The sequence below is a fragment of the Glycine soja genome, chromosome 18 (genome assembly GCF_004193775.1).
Source record: "Glycine soja cultivar W05 chromosome 18, ASM419377v2, whole genome shotgun sequence".
In the NCBI taxonomy this organism is placed as follows: domain Eukaryota; kingdom Viridiplantae; phylum Streptophyta; class Magnoliopsida; order Fabales; family Fabaceae; genus Glycine; species Glycine soja.
The window spans coordinates 4,455,130-4,475,040 of NC_041019.1; the positions used below are offsets into that span (position 1 = coordinate 4,455,130).

A 19,911-nucleotide genomic window follows, 5' to 3' on the forward strand; every position below is an offset into this window, starting at 1 on the left:
TATATGTAGTTACTATACTTAATGCAAAGTAGAGAAAGGGTGTTGGTGGCCGGTGTCCACACAATCAATGCGAGTTTGACCAGCAAAATAGCGTGGTGCCTTTGGAGTTAAAATTTGGGTCGATGTCAGTGATTTTGTCCACAAGAAGACCCACCCTCTACTTGGAACTTAGAAGAAGGGCAGGGACCGTTGAGGATGAGGACCAAGCTAATTTCTTCCTAGTCTAAGGCACTAGGCACCCCACAATTTTACATTGCCCGGTTTCCACGTGAAAAACTTCACTCATTTCACATCATTTGTCCGTTCACCTCTTTGCAATCTGCATCCCAAGGTGGGCTGTTTGCAACATGTTGTTGTAATCAAATAAAACAGTAAGAAAGAAAAAAGCAGATTTATGTCATTCTTATAGTGACAAATCATTGAAAATAAAACTGAAATAATCATTTTTATATAGTTGTGTTTTATTTCATTGGAGTATTAATATAAAATATTTACTGATGATTAATATTTATTAAAAAATTTGATTAAGTTTTTCTCTTCATTAATTACATTTTGTTCATCATCTGTCAAATTTAAATTTAATCTTTACTTAAAGATAGAGATTGAATTCAATAAAACTCGATTTTGTTTGTTATATAGTTGTGTTTATTATCTTTGTTTTTCTCCAACTTTATTTACAATTATTATGTTATAGTATGATAGATATATCCACTTAGTTACATCATTCGCCTCTTTACCAATTATTTAGCTTTCAGTAAGTCTTGTAAGTATCATATCCCTACCCTATTAATTACATCATGTTTTTAAACTTTGCTGGCTCTTGCGTGTTTTGAACTCAGAATTCCAGCGTTTATTTTATTTAATATTGTGTTTGGTAACTGGTTCTATTTGTTTTAGGAAAATAATCAGTTGTTTTTGTTCATCAGTTTTTTTTTTTACTTTGTTTAGAGAAATAAAAAATATTTCTTAAAAACAACTTATTACAAAAATGGAACAACTCCACGTTGCCGCGCACACTCGAATCTTCAACATACATATGCTTGTTTGATTTTGTTTCAAGGCAAGCAGTGGAAATTTGGGTCCCCTTCATTTGACCATGATTTGGGATCCATGAAAAAAAGAAACTGCAGCGAGAAAAATGTAAATAAACATACTTCTATAATAGTCTAGCATATAATGATACAAGTTCACAGTAGTAGATCACTATATTTTAAAAACTTCTAGTTTTGGGTCTTTCACTTTGTTAACTCAATTTAAGGCAGCAGATATTTTTTATGGACATCTGAGTTGTTTCTCGTGTACACTAAAACGTGGAACTTTCTATTTGAGATCAAAATATCTTTGTGTACTATTTGGTTGCTATTGTTAATAGTTACACTCTATACAATTAATGTTGAACTCCATGTTGTATGAGCCTACCTTACTTGCTCTCATAAACTCAACACATTAACAATTTCTAGCTCTCAATATCGTCTCTACTACCAATTTTTATATTAGTAAAACGTGAGATAAAACGAGTGATGTAATAGAAAAAAAATATATAAAAATATCTTATATAAATAATATAACTCATTTTATTATATGCTAATTTTTTTTTAGTCTGGGCACGAGAATTTCCCCATGACTAGTTGTCTTTTCTACTTTTCTCAGTCATTTGAACAATGATAGGTACCTTCACTGTGCGAATGGGATTATCATGTGCACGGGTTCCTGATCTTATGTACCCGCCGAGCATAGCTCAATGTAGGGTAGGGATCAACCATTGTGAACAAATGCACTTGCACAATTAGTAATGTTTGGTGGAAGCTGATGTCCCATCAACACCTTGAGAATTAGAGAGAGAGGTGATACATATAGATATTAATGTATTATATAATGTGACATAAAAAAAAGAGATAAAGAAAAATTATGATAGTTATTTAGGTATTCAAAAAGTGTGGATTATATATATATATATATATATATATATATATATATATATATATATTATTACTTTTTATAAAAATGATTTATATACACTCAATAACTTATTTGATATTTAGTGAAAAAAGAAAAAAAATAAATACAATATACAGGTGATATGATATAATAGAAGGAAAAAATTAAAGAAAAATTATGAGTGTTAATTCTATGAATTCTATGCTTTAATCTTGCATGTGTTTCAGTTTTGCGGGAAAAGCTAATTAATTTCAAATATATATTCTTATATATTTCTAACATTATTCATGTCTTAGATATCTAAGCTTTTTTTCAACTATGCGATGGCTTATTGCTTATATAAATAATGTTGTTTTACTATTGTTTCCTTAAAAAAGTATTTTTCAGGATAAGAATCAACAAAAAATGAAAAAAATTAAATTATTAAGCACCCATTTCAATAACTTCAACATTAAAGTAATTTTTTTTGTTGAATTCATAAATATATCTAACATTTATAAGATTCACAAATTTAAGACAAATAATGTATTTAAATAACTATTTAAATACTATAATTTGGAATAATATAAAAATTGTGACATATCTTCCGTGGGTATTAAATATATCATCACTATCCTCTCAAAAAAAAATATCATCACTAGATTGTGGTGGCTTTGTTGATAAATCTACTTAGATTGATCATAATTTATTTCGTTCTTTTGTTTATTTTTTATTTTAAAATAGTATTGAATATATGTGAATATTATAGTATATAAAACATATGAGAAAAATGTTATGTATTAATAATGTAAAATAACTCCCTTAAATGTCATATCAACAATAATTTATAATTGAATGACTAAATAAACTATTTTATATTGTTAATACATGATCATTAAATTTAATATATATATATATATATATATATATATATATATATATAATATTTGTATGATAAATTTGTACAATTTTTTAAAATATATTTATAAAATAAATATCCTTAAAACATTAGTTAAGAAGTTAACATTAATTTTTTTATTGTCATTTACAATGCACGTGAAAGAAAATTATTAAACATTTCAATTATTAATTTCTTATTTTATATTTTTTATAACTATGTGTATTTTTTGCAATATATATAGAGAAATTAAAAATAAATTATGTGACAAAAATGATAAAAAAAAATATTATTGATTTAATTGTATAATTTACTACTCTATTATCATTATTTTGTAAATTTATCATCTAAGTTTTTTTTGTATCTTATTATCATAATTTTCAATACACAAAATTTAGTAAATACAATTGTGAAATGCACAAAAAAAATTAGGGAATATTTTTATAAAATGATGATAGTTGAGGAATAAAATATACAAATAAGTTAATTTTATACAAATAATATATCTCAAAACATTATCTGCCCAATCGGCCCTACCTACTTCATCCAAAAATTATCTAGTAGTGATATGAAATGTTTAGTCTACTTTAGGATGCACTGATGAACAATTGTGATTTGGTTGAAGGAAGGAAATTACTATCCAAGAAAAAAATAATATAAATCTCACGTCTCTTTCTTTTTATTTTAATTTAATTTTTCTATTTGTTTTAGACAAAATGTGATGTTGTTTAACTGGCATGGGGAAGCTAGCTGCTATGTGGGGCCATCGAAAAACACTTTTGAATTTGGGGATAGAACATATATTCCTTGAAGGTGATTGGACAGTAGGAAAGAATGAGGAACGTGGCAAGGTACGATTGGGTGATGCAGGATCTTAATCCTGTTAGGTGTGGTGGAACACAGGAGCTGGGAATGTCCGTACGACGTGGCGGATCTTCGACCTAGTTAAGCTGTGAGGTCTACGGCTATCCAACTCGCTGTCTGACGCTGTCTCACCGTCTCCCATACACTTCACGTCCCCTCCCCCCCCCCACCTAACTCTGTCCTCTTTCCACTCACTGCTTAGTTACACTCTTTGCAACTTGCATGAATGCAAGAACGTCAAAACTTATGGACAAATATTTGCAGACAAATTGGACTTTTATTTCCATCATTCATCATTGGTATGATAAAGCTTTTTTTTAGCACAGATTAACGTCGATTGTTGAGAAATTTTAATATTAATTAGAAAATAGTATAAAAATATTTAAGAAACTTTACTATTTAAGTTTTTTTTCTTCTGAAATTTAAAAACAAGTTTCTTAATTGTTTTTTACTGTGTTTCAATTAAAATCAAGATTTTGCTATGTTCTGTAGCTGTATTTTTTTCTTGAATTGTTAAAATAAAAGTATAATTTTAATTAAAAATAACATAAAAAATATTTAAGAAGTTACAGTTGATTAAATTTTTTCGGACATAATCAATTAATAATCCTAATTAAGCATTTTTTTTAATGAATAGTCTTAGTAAGTGTTTGAATATCCATTACAATCGAACATTAAAGGTAAAATAAAGTTTACAAAAACATTTATATCTTTTTTTTCATTCATCTTAAGGTGAATCATTAAATTTGATCTTAGAATTCTTACACAAGTTGAATTGGAAATCAAACATCGTGCTCATAGTAAATCATATTAAACTACTTTTTATAGATTTTGTAGGTTCAGATCCTCTCTAATGATGTGATACTACTCATTAAACTTATTTTATACTAGTAAAAAATATTTAAAAAAATAATGTTTAAAATTCATAAATGGGTGAGCTGATGAATTCAATGAACACTCTCATGCTAAATTTGAATGGGGAGAATTCGTGTACCTATTCCTTCCACTTAATTAACACATCTATGAAGAGATATATTGCTAATTAATAAGCATTAATTCAACAGATATAAAGTGATACGATCACCAAACAAATTCAAAACAGCTGAAAAAGACAATTCTTCAAGTAATGGATACGGTTGTCACTCACAGTAAACGAAAAACATACCTCCCCAAAACATGCGTATGCATACAGATGCACTACATGATCAGAAAACCAAAGAAGATGAGGGAGAAAAGATAAGATACAAAATAGGATATAACAGTAGCTTTTTAATTTTAATGTCTCTACTTAGAGAAAAAGGTAAAGATGTACATGCATGTAAATTAAGGCCACATTGTTCTGCTTGTTGAAATAGAGCCAATGGGCAACTTGTTGTCTGCACTATTGCAAGCAGATTAAAAAGGACAACACTCAGGTGAAAATGACTTGTAAAAAGGAACCGCCTCACATAAAAGATAACAAAAGTAAGATACCGGATCGATTAACATCACAAAACCTGGACCACAATCACAAACTCTCAAGTTCATCCCATGAACATTCAATCATAATAACGAAGTGAGGCTACAGTGTTCAAAATCCCTTTATAATAGCCCCCACCATGGAACCTATAGTTTATCCCAATCTCATCAGTTCCATTCTCTTTGCCTGCCTAGTTTCTGTCCAATTCCCAAAACCAAAACCAGCCACACAAGCTCATGGCAACTCCCAATAACAGACTCTCTCTTGCCATGGAGAGAACTGGGCAATGGTACACATACACAAGACACTCAACAAATTAACTCCATTTTCGAACCCATGCCCCATGCATCCACACTTGCTTATTATATTATACGTACTCTCTAATATCAATCTGTATAATGACCAAATTCTTGGTTTTTTTTTTTGCAGGGTTTTCTCTCAAGACATACCAACTGATGTTATAGTTGAAGTTGGAGAAACCATTTTCTCTCTGCACAAGGTTAGTAATACTGTGAATTTTAATTTGTGAATGATTTTAAATTAATGTGATTATTTGTTCATGCATGTGATTGAAAAAGGGTACGTTTTCTGCAGTTCATGCTAGTGGCAAAGAGCAACTACATAAGAAAACTGATATTGGAATCAAATGAGGGCGAACTCACCAGAATCTACCTCTCTGACATACCAGGAGGCCCTTCAATCTTCGAGAAAACCGCGAAATTCTGTTACGGCGTCAACTTCGAGATAACTGTCCACAACGTCGCCGTTTTGCGATGCGCCGCGGAGTTCCTCCAGATGACGGATCAGTACTGCGAAAACAACCTCGCCAGCCGGACGGAGGAGTTTCTCACGCAGGTCGCGTTCTTCACTCTAACCGGCGCCGTTACGGTGCTCAAGTCCTGCCGCCACCTCCTCCCCTACGCCGATGAAATCAACGTTGTGAAACGCTGCGTCGAGGCCGTCAGCGCCAAGGCCTGCAGCGAGGCCAACTTCCCCAGCCGCTCGCCACCGAACTGGTGGACGGAGGAGCTCGCCGTCCTCGACATCGATTTCTTCGGCAACGTCATCGTCGCCATGAAGCAGCGAGGCGCGAAGCCTCTCACCGTCGCCGCTGCGATCGTCACCTACACTGAGCGCGCTCTACGTGATCTCGTCCGCGACCACACCGGCAACGGAATCCGGTACACAGATCCCGGCGATTCCGATTCCAGATCCAAACAACGGAAGCTTCTGGAAGCAATCGTGGATCTATTCCCCTCGGAGAAAGCCGCGTTTCCGATCCACTTCCTCTGCTGCCTCCTCCGCTGCGCGATCTACCTCCGCGCCTCCGCCACCTGCAAAACCGAGCTCGAGAAGCGGATCTCGGCGATTCTCGAGCACGTCACCGTCGACAACCTCCTCGTCCTCTCCTTCACATACGACGGCGAGAGACTCTTCGATCTCGAAAGCGTGAGAAGAATAATATCAGAATTCGTAGAAAAAGAAAAAGGCAACGCGGTTTTCACCACCGCCGAGTTCAAAGAGCCTTGCTCCGCCACGATGCAGCGGGTCGCGAGGACCGTCGACGCATACCTCTCCGAGATCGCCGCCTACGGCGATCTCAGCATCTCGAAGTTCAACGGCATCGCTATTCTGGTTCCTAAGAATGCGCGTAAGGTCGACGACGATATCTACCGTGCCGTTGATATCTATCTCAAGGTACGTTACGTAATATAGTATTATCATCATTCAGCTAACTTCTACTAAAGGAAAATTGCTTATGGAGAAAACGACGGCGGTTAACGGTTTACCGTGTTTGGTTTGTTTTCTGCAGGCGCATCCGAAGCTGGATGAGATAGAGAGAGAGAAGGTGTGCAGCGTGATGGATCCGTTGAAGCTTTCATACGAGGCGCGTGTGCACGCGTCGCAGAACAAGCGGTTGCCGGTGCAGATTGTGCTGCACGCGCTTTACTACGACCAGTTGCGGCTGAGGAGCGGGGCGGAGGAGCGTGACGTGGAGCCGGAGAAGAATCAGCTTCAGATGGACGTGTCCTTGGTGAGGGAGAACGAAGAGTTAAGAACTGAACTAATGAAGATGAAGATGTACATTTCGGATTTGCAGAATAAGAACACTAATAATGACGCGAACCCTCAGGGACATGGAACGACGTCGTCTGCCACCCCCAAGAAGGCCACGTTCTTCTCTTCCGTGTCTAAGACGCTGGGGAAGTTGAACCCCTTCAGAAACGGGTCCAAGGATACGACCCATTTGGAAGATGCTAGCGTGGATTTGACCAAGCCCAGAAGGAGAAGGTTCTCTATGTCTTAGACCAAGTTAGAATTGAATTAAATTATGAGCATATATTATGCGAGGTTCATCATGGTTTCCTTTTTCAGAATATGCAATTTGTGTTGTGTATGTACAGAATTCATATAGTTTTCACGGTACGTTTCTTAGGGATCATGGATCATGCCAATATTCATGATATTGGGTGCTCTGATTCTTGCGATCTTCTCATCATAGTGTGTGAATTAATTGTTTAATACACTGTGTATATGTTATTAAGGAAAAAACTTTTGCAGTCACTTCATACATTTCTTATGCTTTCAGTCTCTGGTGCTTGTGTTAGAGGAAAGAAAGAGAGAGATTTAATGAATATGGTAACCTCGTCATATACCAGATCGATCCATTTTTTCATATGTTGTATACCCTCTAGATTAGGTCTTATGCTTTGGCTTTATTCCAAAGCATGTCAACGTTAAGGTGGAATTGCTTATCCGGTCGAAGATCTTGGGATAATGGTCAGTTATGAAAAATTGTTCATGAAATATCTTGATCCGAAAGTGCGGTTAAGTTACAGGATATAAGTGACCCACAATCTTCTTATTTTATGAATTAATTTTTGGGGTTAAATTAATTTTAAATTCACATTCTAAAAATCTACCATGCTAAGATTTATTTAAAAGTTACCCACCATATTAATCACACATCAATTTCAAAAGAATTAGACTTGAGGAGATATATTAAAAAAACTCAAATTTAAATTAAAACTAAACTCATATTTTAAAAATATAAGATGATATTAGAGGATATTCAATATTCATTTAAATGATGACTCACCGTTTTATTTACACATCAAGTCTATCAAATTTCAAAGTGATGATTATCCCTGTGATGTTAAATTGCTAATATTCAATTCAAGTAATATATTACATCCTTTCAGGCTAACATTTCACACTTTAATTTTATACCTAACTATTTTTTTTTATTCTCTTATCACGTCTATTTTGATCTATAATTTTCTCTCATATTTTTTTGAAGTCTCTTTTCTTACTTGATGTATTTTAAAGATGAGTAATATTACACAAATATTCCTTATTTCAAACATTAGATTTTGTTTACTAGTGTGATACACAATATAAAAAGAGAATTCGAGCATTTTTATTTAAATTTTATTCATTTAATTAATTAATAAATTGAGCCTAGACATCTGTTAAAAAAATATGATAATTTTTATTGATTTTTTTTACCATGATTAAATGTTCAAATTTATATGTCTAGAAGCAAAACTTCATAAACACATCTAAAATTTTGTCACATTTTTTAGGATTTTTTTTCATCCATGGATATAAGAATACTTTCTTGACTTTCAAAAACTTATGATTATAAAAAAAAATGATCACTCAAATCGATTAGTTGTAATATGGTTACTCACTTACTCTAGCAATGCATGAATATAAATATGAATTAGTATAATATAAATAGAATATATAATAGTTGAAAAATATAATTTTTTACATGTCAAATTAAATAAAAATATTTGGATATAAAAAATAAATTTAAACATCATTATATAAAAGTTGCACATGTTAAAAATATATAAATATTTAATAGTTTCCTCACAAAAAAAATCAATTATTATAAAAAAAATCACCCAAATGGATTTGCTCTACATGAATACTCATGAAAAAAATAAATATGAATATAAATTAGTGCAACTTAAATAGAATATATAATAGTTTAAAAAGTATATTTTTATACTTTTAAATTTTAAAAAAATAAAAGTTGTAGACATTAAATTTAAATATACTTATTTAGGAGTCTCTTAATTAACATAAAAAAATAAATAATTTAAAAAAAAGTAATCATCTCAATAGATTTATTGATATATATTTACCCGTGTGATAGATGAATATAAATATGAATCATCATAACTTAAATAGATTATATAATAATTTTAAAAAATATATTTTTTAAACTTTCAAATTAAAAAAATAAAAAATATTTTGATATAAAAAAATATAAACATAACTCATATAAAAGTTCATAGATTAACTTTAAATATAAATATCTAGTGTGCATGTTCTCGTGTGATGCACGGAACAAACTATTCTTTGGAGAGTAATATTTTTATTATTTTTAAAAATTTTAAACCTGAAAATAAAAAAAATAAATATATTTTTGTAAAAGTAATATGACATGAGAACATAAATCTATATTTTAGTTTGTGATAGTCAAAAACATGTTAAAGAGAATACCCTTAAAAAAAACATGTTCAAGAGATATCCTTACCTATTGTCATTGCAAAAAGAAAAAAGTTATTAAAAATTGTTTACGCTGAAATTTCAGAGGAATTTTAATTCTGAAAGAGTCAATAATAGTCTTTAATAAGTTCTTAATTTAACTTTTTCTAAAAAAATTATTTACGTTTTATGATATATATATATATATATATATATATATATATATATATATTTATTATAAAAAACGAGAATAATTAATCTCCACCCTTAAAATTATAATTGAAAAATATCAATAGATAAGATTAAAACTCCAATTAAAAAAGTCACGTGACTCCAAGGTTTATCAATCACGGTCTTTCAATTTCAATATGTTTCATCCCTGCAGCGTCAAATTCTTTAATTGGTCTTTACTTTTATGAATTCAACAATGCAATATCTAATTTATGAATATTCACGTATCGTTGTTGCCATGGAGAAAGAGAAATGGCAAAGCACGGAAACAATATTGAAGCATATTCCTTTAAATCCTTTTGTACATCAATTTCTATTTATATATACACAATCTGTCAATTTATATGATAAAAGAAAAGGAGAATGGAAAAAATAATCAAAAATTAAAACTGTGATTTGGTTGCTTACTAGACTTTAATCGTTTAAGTATCAAATATCAATTTTAACATGTCATTCAATTAATTTAGCATAACTAATCCCTTTTGTTTTACAGCAAAAGTAATCCTTTGCAACTTAGTCAATTGTTGTTCCACATCATGTTTCGTCTCCAATGTGCTAGGTATCAACGTATGAGCAGCACATGACTTTTTAATAGGGATTTTAATCTCATTTATTAATATTTTTTAATGATAAGATTAAGATTAATTATTCTCATTTCTTATTATAAAAGTTTTTTCATTTAAAATATCTTTTATATATGAAAAATTATATCATCTTTTCTTCAGCTATGATCTAACCAATGTTAACATGACATGTGGCAAGGTAAGACAGTCAACTCTCAGCCCAACAAGTGTTAACGAATTCATGATGTAACCGCGAAGGAACAAAGTCAGTCGTGTTGGGAAATTAAAGATATCAATCAATTTAAAATCTCATATAATCATATTTCTACAACTTTAAAATCTGAAATAATTAATTTTTTTTTTCAGGTGTCTTGAAATATATATTCTCAAATTTCTCTTAATTAGAATATATTTTCTAATTTTTAAATAATACATAAAAACTCATACATAATGTATTTATCGTTTGATATCTTGTTTGTGTTTAAATTGTTTACGTCCCATTTGTCATTAATAGGGAAAGCCATATTCATTGAAAATCACGAAGAGCAGTGTGATACTCGGTTAGAATCGAGATGGAATTTCTAAGAGCACTCTACTCGGGCCCATTGTTTCTAGTGAAGAGGAAGCTTATAACTTGTATAATGCATATGCATATATCATTGGTTTTAGTATCTACAAGGCCAAGCCTAGATATTATGCTGGAACACCAGATATTCAATTAAAAGATTTTTGTTGCTCTTGTGAAGACTTCAAAGATGCAAAAGATCCCTCGAATAAAGATGCCCAATTCAAAAAGTTAGATGTAAGGAGTAGTTGTGAAGCAATGATTAGATTTTAAGTGAAAATAGCCAATGGCAGGTCATTAAGCACCTGACAGAGCATAATCATTATCTTGCACTTCGATATGAGAGACATTTGTTCAAGAGATCACAAAGGATAAGTCAAATTACATCATTGATATGGTTAATTCAAGCCTTGGTGTAATTGATACTTTCAACTACATATCACAAGAAGTAGGAGACCCTAAGATGGTTGGATTCACAGGATGAGATTGCTACAATCATGTGAACGATTGAAGCTGGAGATGCTTATAGTTTAATAAACCTTTTCAAGCTTAAGCAAAAGGAAGATCCTATGTTTTTCTACACAAAACAAGTGGACCAAGAAGGTAGATTAACTAATTTCTTTTGGAGAGATGGAAGATCAAGACTTGATTATGATGCATTTGGAGATGTTGCACTTATGGAACCAACAAATATAATTTGATATGTGCACCTTTTGCAGGAGTAAACCATCATTGGAAAAATATGATGTTTGGGTGTGCTTTCTTATTGGATGAGAAAATAGAATCCTTTGAGTAGTTGCTCAAGTCCTTTTTAGATGCAATGAGTGATCAAGCTCTTAAATCCATCTTCACATATCAAGATCATGCAATGTCAAAGGCAATTGAAAAGGTATTCCCCTACACATCTCATCGATTATGTTTCTGGCACATAAGTAAAAATGTTGTTGATCAAACTCTTCTTTTTTTTGGCAATTGCTATATTCACTCACCCTCTTTACTAAGATACTCCCCTATTCTTTTTAGTTTCCTAAAGGTAAAATTGCACTTTTGGTCCCCCAATTTTACTTCAATTTCGCATTTGGTTCCCTGATAATTTAATTCATAATTTTGGTCCCCGATTTTATAAATTCCTGTAATTTTGGTCTTGGACCCTTCAATTGGACGTTGACCGTTAACCTCAGACGTTGACTGCCACGTGTCAACGCCCGAGAGGCCCATTAAAATTGCTAGTATGTTTTTTACCCATTAGTAAAAGTAAAAAAAAAAAGAAGGAAAGAAGAAAATAATAGGAACATTTTGATCCTTTTCTCTTTGACTTTTCTTCTTTCCTTTCTTGCACCCTTTTCTCTTTGTTTTTCTCGTGCCTTCTTTTTGTCCTTTTTATTCTCTTTGGAAATCTTCATCATCACCATTTGATTTGCAGGGCCATAATTTTTCTACTTTGGTTTTCAACTCTTCCTCACCATTTTTCATTTTTTCTTCTTCTTCTCTGGTTGTTTTTTTTTTTCAGAGAAAAAAAATTGAGCTCTTTTTGACTAAGCCTCCAAGCAGATCCAACCAAGGAAATGTAAAAATTTCAATTTTTTTATTAGTATCCTCTTTTTAGACCTTCCCCTCATGTTCTAGATTTGAAGATTATTGTTATTACCTCACTCTTGTTTGTGCCATGATTTGTTTTGTTTCGTTCCCCCCTTTTTCTTTTTTTAGATCTTGGTTTTCTCCATGAGATGGCTTTCTGTATCCATGGATTGAGGCACTGGCCAAGAACAAGGTTGGCTTGGAGGAAATCACCTGCTCCTCCGCTGAGTTCGGCAACGACATGATCAGCTTTGCCGGCGGAATCATAGATAGCGGCAGCGGTGATAGAACCGTCGCGATCGTAGTCGTAGTCGCTCGAGTCGGCAGTGTTGTCGGGAGGATCTTCCGTCATTGTATTTCGCATAGGAGTCGCTTCTCGCCTCTTCGGAAGTACTCGTTCGAGAACTCCCAGTGGTCAGGCACAACTTTTATGAATCCCTACAAATTAACAAAAATTATAAAAAGTAAAAAAAAAAGCAAAAAGAAATTGATAGAGAAGATGATTAGATTACATAAATGTTGAGTTGGCGAACGAAGCTGGAGAAGTTGTTGTGCTTGAAATATTTAGGAAGCAAATCCTTGGCGAATGGGTGGTGTTCTAGATGATGAAGGACGATCCATATTATAGTTCTGGAAGGTGCCTCTCAACAGCTATAATTTTTTTTTCCACCACAAATGGGTAAAAAAGCTGTTTCAAGGTTTGCCTTTCAGGCGTTGACACGTGATGGTCAACTTTTGAGGTTAACGGTCAACGTCCAATTGACGGGTTCGGGACCAAAATTACAGGAATTTATAAAATCAGGGATCAAAATTGTAAATTAAATTATCAGAGGATCAAATACGAAATTGAAATAAAATTAGGAGACTAAAAGTACAATTTTACCTTTTAAATGACAATTGCCTTTTTTCTTAGCCGACTAATGCATACTGCACAGTCTAAGGCCCAAGTCCAATACAATCCATCATGAATACAAGGATTTCTTCGCTAACACGCCAACAAGGTCGATTTGGTCATTCCATCCCTTCGATTAAAATAAAATAAAATAAAAAAACTGAACAGAAAAAAACATCAGCAGCAACTTAATTCCATTCCCAATTCCCACTCCACCACCAAACCCTATTCAGCATTTCCCCCAAATCCCCGTCACACCATGGGCTCCTCCGCGATGGTGTTGGACCCGAAACCATCATCGGAGCCTCCGCCGTTCCTCCCGTCGACGAAATCGGACTACCTTCAAGGCAGCTTCGGCGGCGACGCCACCGCCTCCGACGAGGACGACCTCTACAGCCGCCTGAAATCCCTCCAGCGCCAGCTGGAGTTCATCGACATCCAGGAGGAGTACGTGAAGGATGAGCAGAAGAATCTCAAGCGCGAGCTGCTCCGAGCGCAGGAGGAGGTGAAGCGGATACAGTCGGTGCCGCTCGTCATTGGCCAGTTCATGGAGATGGTTGACCAGAACAACGGCATCGTCGGATCCACCACCGGATCCAACTACTACGTCAGGATCCTCAGTACCATCAACCGCGAGCTTCTCAAGCCCTCCGCCTCCGTCGCGCTCCACCGCCACTCCAACGCGCTCGTCGACGTTCTTCCGCCGGAGGCCGACTCCAGCATCTCGCTCCTCAGCCAGTCCGAGAAGCCCGACGTCACTTATAATGTCAGTTTCGTTACCGTGGCGAAAGATCATTTCTAGAGTTTTATTTCCCACAATCATGTCTAGTGCTGGTTTAGTTTCTTTTAGTGTTGATTGGCAATTGCGGTTTGGTTAGGGTTTGTTGTGGCTGGAATGAGGGTTTGGCTTGATTGGAGTTTCTTTGAAATGGTTCTTTTGTTGGAGTTCGATAGGGCCTTGTTTAAGGAAAATGAAAACTTAGGTTTTGGTAAATTCAAATGGAGAGGGAAGTGTTTTACTTAGAAGCTAATCAAGGTTTGTGTCGGTTTCTCGATATTGTGGGTAGTTTCTTGATTGTGGGAAATTGGGGGTAGTTTCTTGATATTGTGCGAAAATGCAGCCACAATTTACAGTCGTGGGCACCCCTAAAGTGCTGATGTTTTGGCCGAAATTGCAGTTTTAAAACCTTGAAGATAATTTTATGTTTCATGATGGATGGTTTGCTGATGAGAACAGGAGTTAGATTTGTGCTTTGGTTTTTATGTTTTTCAGGGAGGTTGATTTTTGTATGATGCGATATTAATTGGTGCTGTTCTTGATTGAATGTGATTTAAAATGGGTTGGTTGGAGCATATGGTTTTAGTTGCAACAGTTAGTACTTCAGTGTCTTATGGTATGAATCCTAGACGTATGGTCACAAGATGATGGCTTTCCTTGGTTTCTGGGAGTGAGTCTTGCTCTACTTTTAAACCTCTAAAAACCCTACTTGGTCTCTTCAGGGATGCTGTAGAATGTTTTAACTAGATATTTATGAAGTGAATCGGCATTGCACCGGGTCTTTAGCCTTAACATTTGACAAAGAAAAGTGTGGAGTTTTTTAAGAGGAACTGAAATGTCTTAGTTTAATAATTTATTTTAAGATTTAAAAAAATGTTCTGACTTCAAGAATCAAGAGTTAGCGGGACCCATAAATAAGCTTGGGATGTTTCTTTTAGTTCTTTATATGCAGTACGAGGATTCCCGGATTCTGATGCTATATGTTAAAAATGTCGATGATTAGATGTTTATTAAAATATGTGCTGTATTGAGTCTAGGAGGTTGCTAGGTTGGAAACATTGACACTGAAAGTTTTGGTCCATCATTCTGTATGGGTGAGAACTTGGAGCTTCCCAGGATTGAGATGGATTCTAATGAGGAAGATGAGAGTGATGATGATTTGTGACATATTTGTTAGGTCAATGACATTCATGCTAACAAGCATTAGCAATTGCTTTTGTGGTATATTTGTTAGGCCTATGTTTAGTATATTGTCAAAAATGTTGTCTTGAGGGTTTTGTTTTTTTATTTATGGCATGTTCTTATCCCCTTTTCATGTATTTGATATTTTTTAGGACATTGGAGGATGTGATATACAGAAACAGGAAATCCGCGAGGCTGTGGAGCTACCCCTTACACATCATGAACTATACAAACAAATTGGTATTGATCCTCCCCGTGGTGTTTTACTGTATGGACCCCCTGGCACTGGCAAAACAATGCTTGCCAAAGCTGTTGCGAATCATACCACTGCTGCTTTCATCAGGGTTGTGGGATCTGAGTTTGTGCAGAAGTATCTTGGTGAGGTATGATTTTTATATCATCTGCATTTGGATGTGATGGTGACAATGTTGTAGCTTACTCTGCTATCTTTGTTTCTTTTTGAAAATTATGGGTTTCCAATTCATAATTACTGATGCTATTCATATTCAGTATAAAAATTGGGGATTGTATATTTTATCAGGATTTCATTGGTTTTTTGTTTCAAGTCAATGATTTTAATTAATGTTGCTCCTAAAGTTTCCTGGGGGTTTCAAATTCATTGATTGTATATGTTCTTATCAATGGTTTAGAGCAACATCTTCAAATCTTCCCTGCCATTTATATTTCAGGGTCCACGAATGGTCCGTGATGTATTTCGTCTTGCTAAAGAGAATGCCCCTGCAATTATATTTATTGATGAGGTTGATGCAATAGCCACTGCTAGATTTGATGCCCAAACTGGAGCTGATAGAGAAGTACAGCGTATCCTTATGGAACTTTTGAATCAGGTGTCTATGAAATGATATTTCTGTTAGCTTCTGTGATTATGTTTTGTGCTACTATTAGTACTTACTAATATCTCCCGAGCTGCAGTGAATCAGTTTTCACTTATCTCTTAATCTCTGGTTATTTGGTTTAATTACCTGTTCTTTTCTACAGATGGATGGTTTTGACCAAACGGTAAATGTTAAAGTTATAATGGCAACTAACAGAGCAGACACTTTGGACCCTGCTCTGTTGCGTCCTGGAAGGCTTGATCGTAAAATTGAGTTCCCTTTGCCTGATAGACGCCAAAAGAGGCTCGTATTTCAGGCAAGTCTTTTGGCTATTTTATTTGGTTTACTGGACATCTTATATTCTGAGTGACAAATTTCGGTTTGTTTTGAAGACCTTTTCAGTGTCTTTTATGTTGAAAAATTTAAGTAGTTTATTTTCAGCTGATTGCTAACCTATTGTTTGATGGTTTGATCAGGTTTGCACAGCCAAAATGAACTTGAGTGATGAGGTAGACCTAGAGGATTATGTTTCTCGTCCTGACAAAATCAGTGCTGCTGAGGTTTGTTTATATCTTATTCTATGATATTGTGCCTATAATTTATGTAGGGATGCTTATTTGTTTCATGATCATTTGTCTAACTATAGGAATTTTTTGAAGTTTATTGTTTTTTCACATCCATCATCTTGGTTATAGAAGGATTGAAGCAATGTTGAAAAACATAGGGAGTGGGTTGACAGCTTCTTTGAAAATCATATCTGTTAAAATGTTTATTTCAAAACAATTAGTTTCTTTACTTAATGTTATTTACATTAATTGATTAGCAAGATGACATTATTCCCTGGGGAAATTGTGGAACAGAGTTGAAGCTATTAGCTTGGTATGAATTTTCAAAATTAAAAAAAAGTGTAGATAAGTAGAAATGAGAGAACGAATTGTTATTGTGAGAAAGATCATGCTTGTTATGAAAAGGGAATTTAGAATTTAGTTTACCTGGATATTCTTTTGGCAAAGCTTCTCACTGGCTGTCCCGAATAAAAAGAAGAGGGTGGTATACATGGAGCATTTTTGCATCAATAGCAGATGTGGGTAAAAATAAAGCAAAAGACACAACTGTTTGATTCAAGAATAAACCTGTTGTATATATGTATATGATGTTGGCATAAGATGTCTTACACCCCGTAAATGAGATCATACATGATAAAAAAAAGAGTCAACCTTCCTCCTTTTTCAATCTTCCAGTCCCCGTGGTCTCTAAAGTTGCACTTAGGTGTTATATACACATACATAAATTTTAAGGTTTTATTACTTGAAGAGGTAGCCGTGATAAATAAGTCAAATGTCAATAAATGTGATATATATATAAAAACAGGTCTTTGTAATATATAAGCAGTTTTATTATTTGGTGATTGTTGGTGCCTGCAGATAGCAGCTATTTGTCAAGAAGCTGGAATGCATGCTGTTCGCAAGAATAGATATGTCATACTGCCAAAGGACTTCGAGAAGGGTTACAGGACAAACGTGAAGAAGCCTGATACTGACTTTGAATTTTACAAGTGATGATGTTGTAGCTTTGAGATTGGTGTGTGTACTCGCGAAGTTAATATACAGTGAAGGGGGTACATTTCTAGAGGAATCACGATCATGAGAAATGATGCAATGTTTCTGTTTCTTGTTGACCTTTCATCTTATTTTGTAATTTAGATTATTTAATTTACTAAATATATTAATTGTGGAAGCTTAATGTTGAGTTCGTACTGCATGTCTGATTTTCAAAACTAATATGGGTGACCTGCTTCCGTCTTCAATTTGCCTTGATGCTCATCTGATTGCCTGCAGCGCAAATGGTTCTGATAAAAACAAGATGGCTTAGATGTTTTTAGTCTATAAAATGAGTATGCTTTGATTTTGGTCCTTACAATTTTTGTTTTTGTTTTTTATCCCTTTAAAATTTTAATTATTGATTTTAGTCTTATTAAAATGACTGAGTAATAGTTTTTTTCCCTGTAAAATCCGATTGTTATTTTTGTTTATTAAAGTTCATTTTAAAGTAGATAAATAACAATTAAGTGATTTGGATTTTTTTTAAGGCATCACAAGTGTTACTTAAGCCGTAAGAATTAAAATAATGTCAGAAAATTTATAATAATTTATCTTGTTCAACCAACTAACATGGGCACTTGGGCACTTGATCTTTTGTTAAACACAGTTGTTTATACGTGCCACATAATTATAGAGATCAAAAACTAAATTTCAACTTTTTTGAAGGATGAAAGTAAAAAATATATTATTATAAAGACTCAAATCATATGCTCTCGAGTAGTATATCTGAAATTAGACAGCACTTTTTTTCATCATTGAAATTATACAAGTACTTTAATTTACTTGAAATGTTTCTCAGTTTTTGATTATCATATATAAGATGCGAGATGAATTAATTTTAGTGATGCAATTACAATCCATGGATGATAATTTTACTTAAATATAATCTTAAACCATTCTTTTGATTTATATGGTTGAGATTAGGTTGTCGATGAGAAATGAAGAAGGCCAAGGAAAGGCCGAAAGGAACGTGGTTACCCGATACAGAATAGACGCCAAGGGTTTTATCATGCATAATTAAAACCTAAGAAGTGCTTCTAGTCTTGAGTAGCATGCATAGTTTTACTTATAATTTCAATTAGAACATTTTCATATGCATTTGAAAATCAAATGACTCTGAAGTAGTAAATGTAGATAAGTTATTTAAAGCTTGCATGTGCCTGCAGAAATTACTGGTAAGAACGGATATAAGGACTTCGAACAAGAAGCCTGAAAGCTGTTTTTTTTTTTTTTTTTTTTAACATTCCAAATTTCCAACTTCACATATTTGATATAAGTTACCAATTTAAGATAAATTTATTGCTATGAATTAAGCTAATTATTTTTTTAATGTTGATGAATTAGGTAATTGAGTATTGTATATAGGAATAAAGAGTAATAATTTTTAATAAAACAAATGCTAATCAGTGTCTTTAGGACATTAGTTAAGAAATTTTTTCTTTTTAATTTCTTAATTAGTGTTCTAAGAACACTGATTAGTAAGACCCTTTTAATAAATTTATTTAGGCCATCAATTGTCTCAGAAATCACAGGAAATTTGGAAGGGTATGCAGGAGTGCCAATGAGCTGGGCCTCAAGTGAACTTTGTTGGACCAAATTAACTGGACACAAACTTCAACAGATGACAAACTGAGACTTACCACTTTAGGCCGTTATCATAGAATGATGCTGTGCATTTTGATTGTTTGGTCCCCAACAGGGTAAGAAACAAAAATCCAGAGACTTGCCCTTCCTTTCCAAACAAACTCTTAGCATTAAGCTAAGTGATAAATACATATCCATTGGCCATTGGGGACCATGAATGGATTTGATAAACAATAACCTGAACCTGTGGCTTTAACTTTTTACTAACACGTGAGACTCCTTAAAATTCCATTAGGCGTTAGAAAACAAAGGCAGGGGAATTGTCTCTATTTGGCTAGTGCCCCCATTCTCTCTCTAACATTGCATGAAATTGAAAATTGAAATGGATAGCTCTATGCAGCTAGTTTGGACGATTAAATTCTGGACAGGAACCAGAGCAAATTCAAGAATTGCTATGTCT

General features: G+C 33.7%; 2 protein-coding genes across 2 annotated transcripts; both read left to right on the top strand.

The window, feature by feature from the left end:
• The first annotated feature begins 5,139 nt into the window (after nt 1-5,139).
• On the top strand, nt 5,140-7,712 carry LOC114396636 (root phototropism protein 2). The gene is made up of 4 exons (XM_028358724.1): nt 5,140-5,427; nt 5,568-5,637; nt 5,733-6,836; nt 6,952-7,712. The coding sequence occupies exons 1-4, from the start codon at nt 5,375-5,377 to the stop codon at nt 7,444-7,446; spliced, it is 1,722 nt and encodes a 573-aa protein (XP_028214525.1). The 5' UTR covers nt 5,140-5,374; the 3' UTR covers nt 7,447-7,712.
• A 5,921-nt stretch (nt 7,713-13,633) lies between these two features.
• LOC114395972 (26S proteasome regulatory subunit 6B homolog) lies at nt 13,634-18,073 on the top strand. The gene is made up of 6 exons (XM_028357848.1): nt 13,634-14,236; nt 15,583-15,813; nt 16,120-16,278; nt 16,430-16,582; nt 16,743-16,826; nt 17,691-18,073. The coding sequence occupies exons 1-6, from the start codon at nt 13,730-13,732 to the stop codon at nt 17,823-17,825; spliced, it is 1,269 nt and encodes a 422-aa protein (XP_028213649.1). The 5' UTR covers nt 13,634-13,729; the 3' UTR covers nt 17,826-18,073.
• The last annotated feature ends 1,838 nt before the right edge of the window (nt 18,074-19,911 follow it).